General features: G+C 34.9%; 1 protein-coding gene and 1 pseudogene across 1 annotated transcript; one reads left to right on the plus strand and one right to left on the minus strand.

Annotated features, from left to right (window-relative positions):
• Positions 1–330: 330 nt before the first annotated feature.
• On the plus strand, positions 331–10,521 carry LOC132285890 (transcription factor MYB1-like; annotated as a pseudogene).
• Positions 10,522–11,041: 520 nt separating this feature from the next.
• LOC132281283 (uncharacterized) lies at positions 11,042–12,345 on the minus strand. Its single transcript, XM_059783000.1, has 2 exons — positions 11,909–12,345; positions 11,042–11,750 (listed from the first exon to the last, which is right to left on the minus strand). Exons 1-2 carry the CDS (start codon positions 12,343–12,345, stop codon positions 11,042–11,044), a joined length of 1,146 nt encoding a protein of 381 aa, XP_059638983.1.
• Positions 12,346–13,772: the final 1,427 nt, after the last annotated feature.

Raw genomic sequence — 13,772 nt, forward strand, 5'->3', positions numbered from 1 at the left:
TTGTTATTGGCCAGTACTAGGTACGAACCTCCTATCGGCCTGTGGGGCTATTGGTGCCACTAAAATTATTAGTTTTTTTGGTATTTTATATGTGTTGTTCTCTTTTTCTGTTTTTTTTGGTGGTCTTGCTTGACACGTGGAAAAAAAGATGCTTTAAATTGCCCTCACATCATAGCCAGGCTGCCCCGGTCCCTTTACATAATAAATTTTCTGAATCCGTCCTTGGCCAGACCATTGTAAACCTGTCTACGTGCATGTGGGTCCCCATGCAAATGCATCCTATCAACATACTCGAGTTCTTGTATATCCTTACAACATTGGTTGCTCCTTTACATAATTTTCTGAAGCCAGGACCATGTAAAAAATACATCCTATGGCTATCAACATACTCGAGTCCTAATAAGTACTCTTACCAATGTTTATATATATATATACTAATAAGTACTCTTACCAATGTTTATATATATATATATATATATATAGAGCATAGAGAGAGAGAGAGGGGTGTTACAGACTCACAGTGATCAAAGGTGAGAGAAATGGTTAGAAGCACGTATGAAAGAGATGGCACGAACACAGGAGCATGGTCCTCCCAAGAAGACCAATCTCTCATAGACTATGTCAAGAAACATGGACCTGGGAAATGGAGAACTGTTGCTCAAAGAACAGGTACGTATATAATTGTTCATTAAAGAGGGGCCAATTTAAGTTTTTCAACAAGTAACCATGACCTTAATGTAATTTTGTTTTGTACTACTACCATATATTTTTGAAGGTCTAAAGAGATGTGGGAAGAGTTGCAGACTAAGATGGCTAAATTAATTGAGGCCTGATATAAAGAGAGGTGACATTTCCCAAGATGAAGAGGACCTCATCATCAGACTTCACAATCTGCTTGGAAACAGGTGACAAACGTTATTTGCATGTTCTTATACTTCTTCACACACACACATATATATATATACACACACATAAAATTGACTATATTTGTTTATGTTTAGGGCAGCAGGTTAATTCATTGTTCCTCATTCTTGTCCTGAATTTTTCTTATACTTCTTCATACACACACACATATACACACACATAAAATTGACTATATTTGTTTATGTTTAGGGCAGCAGGTTAATTCTTGTTCCTCATTCTTGTCCTGAATTTTAAAGCAAAATGCATGCCATTGAATTAATCCCTTTAAGTACAAGTAACTCTTACCAGGTGGGGATACTAATGGTTCTTAAGCTGTTGGATATATATATATCTAGCAATATAATCCTTCACAATATAAGAGGTCTACAACAAAACCTACTATATATATATCAGTACTGAACAATGTTTTCACGTTGCATATATTCCAACGCCAAATATTGAAATTACTTCTCACGGAAGTTTTATGAGGCTGCAACATTCACTTGAATTTCTTGAATTATCCTCTACGTACCTATTGTTGGGAAACGTGCAAGTTTTTAAAACTTTTGAGGAATTTGCAATCATGGATCTTGATTCATCACATAGAGACAAATTTTATGTAAAGATAAATAAAAAATGATACATAATTCAATAAACAGATTGAATACTTACATCAAAGGTTTGAGTAAACCTTTTGAATTTTCCTCTAAAGTGAATGTTCTCACTTATTGTAGATCCCTTTAGTAAGATCCTTTCTTTTTTTTTTTTGATTATTATCTTCCCTTTAGGAATCACCAATATGCCTTGATGAATGACCTGGGAATCTAGGCTGGTGGTAGCCTCCTTTAGAAGAGAAAACAAAACCCTAAAATCTAGAGAGAGAAAGTGTATTCCTTTTTCTTATTCTCAAAGTCACACCTAAAATATACATGAACTCATGTATATATAGGCAAAATAAAAATAAGAATCTGGAAACAATAAATCATTCTCCATCTCTAATTCAACTTTCTCAATCCTAACATGACTCCAATATCAACTTGGGCTATTGGTGAGAATCCTTTTGGGTTTACTATTTTCTTGGCTCCTATAAATTAATAATTGGTCCGGTCCATTAGACCATAGACCCAATTCAATTAATTCATAAATTAATTTCTACTCCACTAAAAGAAATTAATTGTACTCCAATTAAATAGTAAATAACCTCTAAGTCAATGTTGCACTTTGACCCCTCTATGCTTAATTATTTATCGGATAATTAAAGTCATCAATCCGACAACATAATTAATATAATTATTTTGTTACCTTTGATTATTTCCGGCTCGATCACAATAAAATATTTATTTGACAAAAAATAATAATAATTTATTAAATAAATATATATAGAAAACATTTGTCTAAAACATACGAAGGCCTTCGAATTTAATTTGTGATCAACCATAATCAAAATAAAATAAATACAAATAACACTGATGCAAATATTGAGAATATAGACCTCTAATTATTAATTACATAACTACCCAAAGTGTCGATTTAAGGATCCCGAGGTATCCGCCGAACAAATCAAAATAATTATTAATTAATAAAAGAGTTTATACTTCTCTCATGCTTGAGAGTCAAAAGCCATGACTGTGATAGAGAGTAATTGCATACGACAACTCTCGCAATATATCTCAATCTATCGTGGACTCGATTTAAGTCTTAACTAATTAAATGTCCATCCATAATTACTGACTTTAAACCATTTATGATTACTAATTTATATTATAGTATTAATTGCCATTACATACATATATAAATATATTTTATAATCAAGCAGACACCATCAATTCCATAAAGAATCGAAAAATAATACATTCCATTCACCAATTGTATAATGCTTTAATAATAATATCCAAATAAGAAACCATGACTTTTACAATCCAAAATTAGAATTTGCTATGCTAGGACACATATATCCTAACAGCTCCCACTTGCACTTATAGCCAATTCAAATCACATCTAACTCCCATGTTCTCCATATGACGATCAAACATCTTGATCGGTAAAGCCTTTGTGAACGGATCAACAAGGTTATGTTCCGATGCAATCTTGGCCACAAGTATATCTCCTCGCTTTACTATATCACGAACCATATGATGTTTCCTCTGAATGTGTCTTGTTCCTTTATGAAATTTTGGATCCTTGGTTTGGGCTATAACTGCACTATTGTCGCAATGAAGCGTCATAGGCCGATCTATGTGCTCCACAACCTCCAGTTCAATTAGAAAGTTTCTCAACCAAACAGCTTCTTTTGCTGCCTCAGAGGCTGCAATGTATTCTGCTTCCATGGTTGAGTCAGCAGTATAACCCTGCTTGACACTTTTCCAACTAACTGCCCCTCTATTGAACTTGAACACATATCCAGATGTAGATCTCCTGGCATCAGGATCTGATTGAAAATCAGAATTCGTATATCCGACTGGAACCAGATCATCACCTCCATAAATGAGCATTAGATTCTTAGTTCTTCTAAGGTATTTTAAGATATTCTTCACAACTGACCAATGATCAAGTCCAGGATTGGACTGATATCTACTGACAATCCCTACAGAGTAGCAGATGTCCGGTCTGGTACAGACCATGGCATACATGAGACTACCAACTGCCGAAGCGTATGGTACCCGGCTCATTTGCTCAATTTCCTTATCAGTCTTGGGAGACTGGTCATTAGAAAGAGCCAACCCATGTCTAAATGACAAAAACCCTTTCTTAGAGTTTTCCATTCCAAACCTGATCAGAACTTTGTCAATGTAAGACTCTTGAGACAAGCCTATTTTCTTTTTAACCCGATCTCGCATAAGCTTGATCCCAAGAATATAACTTGCTTCTCCAAGATCTTTCATCTCAAATTTATTGAACAACCACCTTTTAACTGATGACAAAGCCTCTACATCATTACCAATGAGTAAGATGTCATCAACATATAAAACGAGAATCATGATGACATTACCCTGTTTTTTCTTGTAAACGCAAGGTTCAAACACGTTTTGTTCAAAGCCAAATAATTTGACTGCCTGATTAAAACAAATGTTCCATGTGCGTGAAGCTTGCTTAAGTCCATAAATAGACCTATTCAACTTACATACACAGTCCTCACGACCTTTAACCACGAAACCGTCTGGTTGCCTCATGTAGATGTCTTGTTCAAGATGGCCATTTAAAAATGCCGTCTTAACATCCATCTGCCATATCTCATAGTCATAATAAGCACTAATGGCCAAAAGAATGCGAATAGATTTAAGCATTGCAACTGGTGAGAATGTATCTTCATAATCAATACCTTCACGTTGAGTAAAGCCTTTGGCAACCAGTCTAGCTTTGAATGTCTCAACATTCCCATCCATTCCTCTTTTTCGTTTGTAGATCCACTTACAACCAATGATTCCAACTCTGAATTCATGGCATCTTTCCAACGATTCGCATCTATATCGGTCAACGCTTCCGCATAGCTTACTGGGTCCGACTCATGCTTATCGGGGACTGCCTCATAGACCTCACCCAAAAGTGTGAGTTTTTCGGGTTGGATGATAGTCCTCCCACTACGCCGAAGGACCGGTGCAAGAATCGATGTACTAGATGATGGTAATTCAACATGGACTTCTTGTCTCTCATCATTCTCAGTATTTATATTAGGTGTGTCCATAGGGGGTATATCTGACGTGCCAACCATCTCCTCTAACACTATCTGGCTACTAGGTTTGTGGTTCATAATATAATCATCCTCCAGGTAAACAGCATGAGTGCTGACAATAACCTTATTGTCCCTGGGATCATAAAATAATCCACCTTTAGTGCCTTTAGGATAGCCAACAAACAAGCATGCATCTGATCTTGCTTCCAACTTGTCTGCCTGTTTCTTTCGCACGTGTGCTGGACACCCCCATATATGCATGTGATTTAAACTAGGTTTATGTCCAAACCACAGCTCATATGGCGTTCCTGAAACAGACTTGGATGGAACACAGTTCAAAATATACATCGCTGATTCTAAGGCTAATCCCCAAAATGATAGAGGTAATGTAGCAAAACTCATCATAGATCTAACCATGTTAAGTAAAGTTCTGTTTCTCCTTTCTGCCACTCCATTCTGTTGAGGGCAGTCAGGTGCGGATAACTGGCGCACAATACCCTCATTGACCATATGATCCTTGAACTCCCCCAAGAGGTATTCACCTCCTCGATTAGATCGAAGTGTGTTGATAAGTTTACCTAATCTACGCTCCACTTCCGCCTGAAACTCACAGAATTTTCCATAAGCTTCTGACTTGTGTCGCATTAGGTAAATATATCCAAAACGTGAATAATCATCAATGAAAGTGATGAAGTACTCAAACCCTCCTCTCGCTTGGGTGTTCATGGGACCACACACGTCTGTGTGCACCAACTCTAATTGTTCTTTGGCTCTATATCCTTTGGCTGAGTAAGCCCTTCGAGTCATCTTTCCTTCAATACATGATCCACAAGTTGGCATAGGCTCCTCTGCCTCACAAGGTAATAAATCTTCTTTAACCAACCTTTGAATCCTATTTTGATTGATGTGACCCAATCGTAGATGCCAATGATACAATGAGTTTGGAGAAACTGCTTTTCTTTTAACATTCAATCTAGATGAAGTTACATTTAATTCATAATTTTGCATTTGATATGAGCTAGGAGTTAAAACATATAGATTATCTTTCAATGCACCAGAAGTTATAACACAACCATTTAATTTAATTAAAACATTTTTTCCAAAAGTAAAAATATAATTTTTGCAAACCAACGAAGAAACTGAAATTAAATTGTGCATAACATTTGGCGCATAAAGACAATCTTCTAAAATAAGACTCCTCCCACTATCAAACTGCATATGAACCACTCCCACTGCTTTAGCTTCCACCTTAGCATTAGATCCCATATGCAAGTATATCTCTCCTTCATTGAGGCTTCTGGACTCCTGGAATCCCTGCAATGAATTGCAAACATGATTAGTGGCTCCAGAATCTATGCACCAGGAATCTATAGATTCAACCACATTACATGCCTCAACAATGAATATACCTTTTCCTTTGCCTTGTATGCGAAGTATTGGGCAGTTAGGTTTCCAGTGACCCGGTTGACCGCAATGGAAGCAGTTTCCTTCGCCTTCAACCCGCACTTTCTTCTTTCCCTTATCCTTTTGGATTACTTTATTTGGCACAACCACAGTTTTGGCACCATCCTTCTTATTTTTCTTGCCCCTCCTCTTGGGCCTAGAAGTGGATGGTCCAGCAGACTGAGTGTAGTTGATAGATGCACCCTTGCTTTTGTTTATCCCTTCAAAGGTTACCAACTCATTCAATAGTTCAGCGAGTGTGTACTCAAGCTTATTCATATAATAATTAACCCTAAAAGAGTTAAATGAGTCTGGCAATGAAGTGATAATCATGTCAACCTGAAGTTCACCATCCAAGTTGCATCCAAGGATCTCCAGTTCATTTAAAAAACCAATCATTTTTAAAGCATGTTCCCGAACTGAAGTACCTTGGACCATCTTAATGGTCATCAAATTTGTCATAGCATTTTGGCGTGCACTCTTACCAATTTGCCCAAACATTTCCTTAAGGTTAAGCATGATGTTTGCAGAAGTGAGATATTGAAGATGTTGACTTTGGAGTACATTCGAGAGTGAAGCAAGAATGTAGCACCTAGTCATCTCATTTGCTTTATTCCATTTCTTAAAAACTTCATGCTCCTCAGGAGGATCCTCAGGCAAAGGTGGAGAAGGTCTAGGAGTAGTAAGTACATAATTCAACCCCTCATATGTGAGTACAATATCTAGTTGTCTTTTCCAATCGATATAATTAGCTAGTCATGATAAATCTGAAAATAAAAGCAGTCATACAATAAATAAAGTGAATAATAATAATCATGCAAGTATAAAATAATTAATTAATTGTGGGTCCCTAAACCACATTGCATGAAAAATCGGACAATCAATATGCCAATAACTTATCCGGTTGGCGGAATTCATTATTACTTATTGACGAGAACAACTCATTATTTCCATATCTCTTTAGACAATGCCTTATCTATATATGAAATAATTCCCGATTAGATTTAGCCTTTCTAAAATCACCTAGTATAGACCACTCCGTTGGGGAGCTAATACTATTGATTTTAGATTGAGTGTATAACATAATTAATGCTCCAACAGAAAAACAAATATTAAATATATTGCCATTAATAGCTTAGACTCTTTAAATCATGCGTAGGGCCTTATTTTTAAAGATCTAACTATAATGGTTATTTAATAAATATATTTTCGTGAGACAACCATTCTTGTAATCTAGACTCTTTAAATCATGCGTGGAGCCTTATTTTTAAAGATCTAATCACAATGATTATAATTACGAAGGCCATGGGGTAATGTATAAAAATCCCCGCTCCCACTCAACTTTTAATAATATAAAACTAGGGTTTTCAATTCATGATTTAATGCATGCAAAACGCCTTGATTTTAATCCAATTAAATTTAGAAAATATATGGATTTTAAATGATTCACTAATATTTAATTTGAGGCAAAAAATAATTTACAAAAATAATTTTTCTGTTTCCCAATAAATGCCCTCAAATTAATTAGCAATCAAATCCAATTTATCTTCATAATTTAATTAATATAAATCAAGCCATTTAGTTAAAAATCATGGATCCAATGCATGAACAATTATAATAAGCATTAAATTATTCCATGCATCAAATAATAAACAGAAGCAATATAAAAGGCTAATGGATTCAGCTTTTAACATTTAAAAACTATTTTTGCTGTACGAGCGTCCTTTAACTGTTTGTAAACACCTATAGGAAGCTTGTACGCGTCAGGAGAAGCAAAACGCCGCTTGGAACGAGCCCGGAGGACCCTACACGCACTGGCACGCGCCTAGGGCATGCTGCACGTACTCCCACGCGCCGGCACGCGCTTGGGGCGCGTGGGATGTGCCCTCACGCGCTTGGAGCGCGTGGGATGTGCCTTCACGCACGTGGAGGGTGACACACCTTTGGCTGGCGCGTGAGATCCACGCGCCAACTTGTCCTCTCCTTGCCACTTCCTGGCGCATGAAGAACACGCACCAGGCTTACCTACCTGTGCCACACTCCGACGCCCCTTCTCGTTGCCGGCGAAGCTCCGGCCACCGGAAAAACGCCGAAAAAATTCCAAAAAATTCGAAAAATTCCAGAAAATTAAATTAAGCCTCAAAAAAATTTCAGAATTTTTTTGAAAAATTCAGAAAAATTTCAGAAAATTACTGAAGCATAATTTAACCCTTTCGGACCCTCTTGAAGCTTCATAGCATCCTTTAATGAATATTACAAGGCTTTAATAAATACTTACAATTTGAAATACAATGGAAAAAATTAAATTACATCATTGAATTTTCAAACGGCTAAAACAAAGCCTTAATTACATTCATCTAAAAATAAAATTACAATCTATATACCTATAAGCTTCATCCATGGCCCAAACACACATTATCATCCATTCACAATTATACATACATCATCATGTATTAATATATATCAACATAATAAATCATACATCAACATATATCAATAATTTTATATATGTATATATAATTTGGATCCATGAATGTGATTTTTATAAACACATGTTCTCTAGTAATGAATCAAACCATGTGTTCTGATACCACTGTTGGGAAACGTGCAAGTTTTTAAAACTTTTGAGGAATTTGCAATCATGGATCTTGATTCATTACATAGAGACAAGTTTTATACAAAGATAAATAAAAGATGATGCATAATTCAATAAACAGATTGAATACTTACATCAAAGGTCTGAGTAAACCTTTTGAACTTTCCTCTAAAGTGAATGTTCTCACTTATTGTAGATCCCTTTAGCAAGATCATTTCTCCTTCTTTTTGATTATTATCTTCCCTTTAGGAATCACCAATATGCCTTGATGAATGACCTTGGAATCTAGGCTGGTGGTAGCCTCCTTTAGAAGAGAAAACAAAATCCTAAAATCTAGAGAGAGAAAGTGTATTCTTTTTTCTTGTTTTCAAAGTCACACCTAGAATATACATGAACTCATGTATATATAGGCAAAATAAAAATAAGAATAAGGAAACAATAAATCATTCTCCATCTCTAATTCAACTTTCTCAATCCTAACATGACTCCAATATCAACTTGGGCTATTGGTGAGAATCCTTTTGGGCTTACTATTTTCTTGGCTCCTATAAATTAATAATTGGTCCGGTCCATTAAACCATGGACCCAATTCAATTAATTCATAAATTAATTTCTACTCCACTAAAAGAAATTAATTGCACTCCAATTAAATAGTAAATAACCTCTAAGTCAATGTTGCACTTTGACCCCTCTATGCTTAATTATTTATCGGATAATTAAAGCCATCAATCCGACAACATAATTAATATAATTATTTTGTTACCTTTGATTATTTCCGGCTTGATCACAATAAAATATTTATTTGACAAAAAATAATAATAATTTATTAAATAAATATATATAGAAAACATTTGTCTAAAACATACGAATGCCTTCGAATTTAATTTGTGATCAACCATAATCAAAATAAAATAAATACAAATAGCACTGATGCAAATATTGAGAATATAGACCTCTAATTATTAATTACATAACTACCCAAAGTGTCGATCTAAGGATCCCGAGGTATCCGCCGAACAAATCAAAGTAATTATTAATTAATAAAAGAGTCTATATTTCACTCATGCTTGAGAGTCAAAAGCCATGACTGTGATAGAGAGCAATTGCATACGACAGCTCTCGCAATATATCTCAATCTATCGTGGACTCGGTTTAAGTCTTAACTAATTAAATGTCTATCCATAATTACCGACTTTAAACCATTTATGATTATTAATTTATATCATAGTATTAATTGCCATTACATACATATATAAATATATTTTGTAATCAAGTAGACACCATCAATTCCATAAAGAATCGAAAAATAATACATTCCATTCACCAATTGTATAATGCTTTAATAATAATATCCAGATAAGAAATCATGACTTTTACAATCCAAAATTAGAATTTGCTATGCTAGGGCACACATATCCTAACACACACACACACACACACACACACACACACACACACATATATATTTCATTTCATTCATCTCTTTGTTTATTTTTCGCCCAGGTGGGCTTTGATAGCTGGACGACTTCCAGGTCGAACAGATAATGAAATCAAAAACTACTGGAACACGAACTTGGCGAAGAAATTGCATGGCCAAACATCAAAGTCCTCCATCAAACCGCTCAAATCTGAAGAGAAGCCAAATAATGAAGAATTGGAAGTGGCGGGAAATATTCCTCAAGTGAATATTGGTTGCAATACAACTTTCATCCCACCTGAACAAAATCAGCTACAACTGGAAACAAAAACTTGATCTATCAAGGCGAAAACCCGGCACCTTAATAAGATGCTTCTTTAAACTTTCTGATGGACATTGATATCAATGAAGTTTTCACACCAGATGTTCTATGCTCGGATTTATCTGTCATGCACCAAAATGGCAACATGGTAAGATTTAATAATTATTACATTTTTTCATCTTCTTCCAACTGTCCATTATTCTCAGCATATGAAGATTTGGTTCAAAATGAGATGATCAAAAGCAACCCTCCCCAACCGGTAAGATTATTTATTAATTGTGTGACCCACATGATTTAAACATATGAAATATTTCATTAATTAGTGGTTAAGTAAATAGATATCAGATTAAAATTATATTATTTGGTCAACTTATAAATTACCTTTATAGTAATTAATTATTAGAGAAGTGTTTTCCTATTTATTTCTTACTTTGATGGAAAGTTAAATTAAGGTTACTAAAAAGGAAAATTAGTTCTCTCTCTGCCTTTATAAAAGTGCATATATCCCATCATTTATGTACGTTAATGAAAACAACACGTCAAGGGCGGATCTAGGATTTCTCTTTGGGGTGGGCTAATATTAAACATAAATTTAATAACAAAATTTCTTAAGCAAAAAAAGAAAAAAGAAAAAAGAAAAAATTATAACATAATATAGATAAATATTTAAATTCAAAGATTACAAAATATCTATCTAAGTTGTGCTCGACGAGTCTTTAAAGACTCGAATTCGTCAATAATAGACTCCAAGTCAATTTTCCAAACTAGCTCCCGTTCAAGATTGATGGTCATGTAGCTAGCAAGAAATTCATCTCCAATCATACTACGCATCGCTGTTTTAACACGTTTCATGCTTGAAAATGTTTTCTCCGCAGTTGCTGTAGAAACAGGAAGAATCAACACAAGACGGATCAATCTGTCAACCAAAGGGTAGTACTCAAACTTCTTGCTTACAACCAGTTCCTGACTTAAATCAGTAAGAGAAGAAATATTCTGAAACTCGGTATCACTAGATACTTCAAGTTGATAATGGATCAACTGAAACTTTAATGTTTTAACATCTTGGTCAGTGAAGTCCCAAGGATAGAATTTCTCAGCAAGATTGCATATCTTTTCCACGTTAAAAGATTTAAAAGAATCACTAGGATCCAAAGCTGAGCTAAGAGTAAGAAGTTCCTTTACTTCATTGTTGAATCTATGTTCTAACTTCATCAATTGTAAATCTATTGCAGAGTTAAAAATGTCAAAGTGATAATGGTGCTCAACTGTAATATGATCTTGTTGCTGACAATGACGACCTGTACCCTCTACATAACGAGAACTCAAATCAGGTATATCAATGTTATGTCGATTGCAAAATGACACCACATTGGCAAGAAAAATATCCCAATCATCTTCTCTGAATTTTTGAAGGAGATTTTTAGTCGATGAGACTAATTTCAAAGCATTTAGAATTTCTTGAGATTTGCATTGCAAGGCCTAGCAAAATGTGTCAGTGAATCTCATAATGTTATCCATTAGGTGTAAAATTAATTTGAATTCAAAGTTTCTTATTACCTTGTAAACACCTGAAGCTTGCCCACACATCTATTGACTTTGTCCACCGTTTCTAAGACTTTAACAACTCTGCAGGATGCTGTATACATACAAATCAAATCCTTCATAGAATCATAGTGTGAGCTCCAACGATTAGCTCTAGCTCGATGTAAGGTGCCAATCTGATTAGCCCCTTTACCAGATTCACGTTCACCTGTGCTTAACATACATGCAATCTCATCCCTTTGAAAAGATTTTAATTCAACAAGACGCTTAGGAGAGGAAGCAATAAGATTGACAATACAAGTTAGGTGAGAGAAGAATTGCCAAATATTCATCTTATCTTTTGCTGCTGCAACTAATGCTAGTTGTAATCGATGAGCAAAACAATAGACATAATAAGCAAATGGGAAATCTTTAAGAAATAATGCTTGTAGTCCATTCCATTCGCCGCGCATATTACTAGCACCATTGTACCCTTAACCTCTCAAATTTTGAATTGAAAGATCAAACCGACCAAGAATAACATATAGTGCATCCTTAAGCGTAACTGCTGATGTGTTTTCATGCTGATGTGTTTTCAACTCCCACAATGGCAAAAAAACATTCCATTACTAAGCCATCATGCTTCACATATCTTAAAACAAGAGCCAATTGCTTTGTATTAGACTTATCTTATGCTTCATCAAAAAGAATATAATATTTGCCTCCTGTAATTTCATCACAAATCATTTTTCTCGCTCTGTTTGCAAGAATATGAAGAATCTCTTTTTGAATTGATGGAGCAATGTATATATTGGGCATTTTGTGGAGCATTGTCTAAGATAACACTTGAAAGTTCATCATTTCCTTCCGCTTTGTACTTTAACATTCAATAAAATTCTCTCGATTTAATGAACTTGAACTTTCATCATGGCCTTTAAAACCAATTCCTTGCAATGCTAGCAACCGAACGATTTCAATAGTTGTTTTAAGCCGCATTCGATTCTTCAAAACCTCATCTCTTGATTGGGCATTCAACATTTTATCAATATGTTGTGCCGATTTCTTGAAATTCCCATAAAGCATGGCACATTTTGTATGTGGTGAGGATTGAAGTCCCATGTGTTTCAAGAATACACAATTTTTTCCATCATTAACTCTCTTCCAACTGCTAAATCCACCAACTACAAGTGAAGAACGAATCGCCACCGTATTTTCAAAGAGAAAGTATGGAAAACAATATACTCTATCTTTTGAAGGAGAATACTCTAGCCAAGGAAATTGCTTGAACCATTTATACTTAAATCGTTGATTCTGCTTTCCATCTGAAGATAGGATAATTGGAAAGTTTAGATTGATAAGGCCCCAAATTGATATAAGCTTGTATAACCTCATAAATTTAATTTACAGGGTATTCATGTATTTGAATACGTAACCCAGGATCTCTTTCAATAGAAGTGGAGTGAAGTTGATTGGGTTTAACAACTTGAGGTAGGGCAGGAGGTTGCAAATCAAGATCACTAGGTATATCATTTTTCGATTGATCATCATCAATGTTAGATGCACTACCACTAGGTATATCATTTTTCGATTGACCATCGTTACTCATTTGGCCTCTCTTTTGATAGAATGAGAGAACAGACATACTTTTCACTTTCTTATTTAGAGGTTGATGTTGAGCCATTATTATTTAACTTAATAAAATTAAAGAATGAGTTAGATGAAAAATACCTAAATCGAAATATATCAACCAATACCATGCTAAGACTAGCTGACAGCTGTAGACTGCAGTTTCTACTTTTTAACATTCTATCACTGCTTGTGTAGTTTCTACTTTTTGATATTCTATCACAGTATCACTGCTTGTCTGCTTTTTCCAAATTAACATAAGTGCTGTTGTTTA

The sequence above is a fragment of the Cornus florida genome, unplaced genomic scaffold, assembly GCF_030987335.1.
Source record: "Cornus florida cultivar Cherokee Brave unplaced genomic scaffold, ASM3098733v1 CherokeeBrave_3.0.0_Hap2_Chr11, whole genome shotgun sequence".
Taxonomy (NCBI): Eukaryota; Viridiplantae; Streptophyta; class Magnoliopsida; order Cornales; family Cornaceae; genus Cornus; species Cornus florida.

Excerpts from the sequence above, each read along its gene's own strand:
- LOC132281283 (XM_059783000.1), bottom strand. The coding sequence starts at position 12,345 with ATGCGCGGCGAATGGAATGGACTACAAGCATTATTTCTTAAAGATTTC. Across the intron at positions 11,751-11,908 it reads AAGCTTCAGGTGTTTACAAG|AGAAGATGATTGGGATATTT; the intron begins GTAATAAGAAAC and ends TCAAAAATTCAG.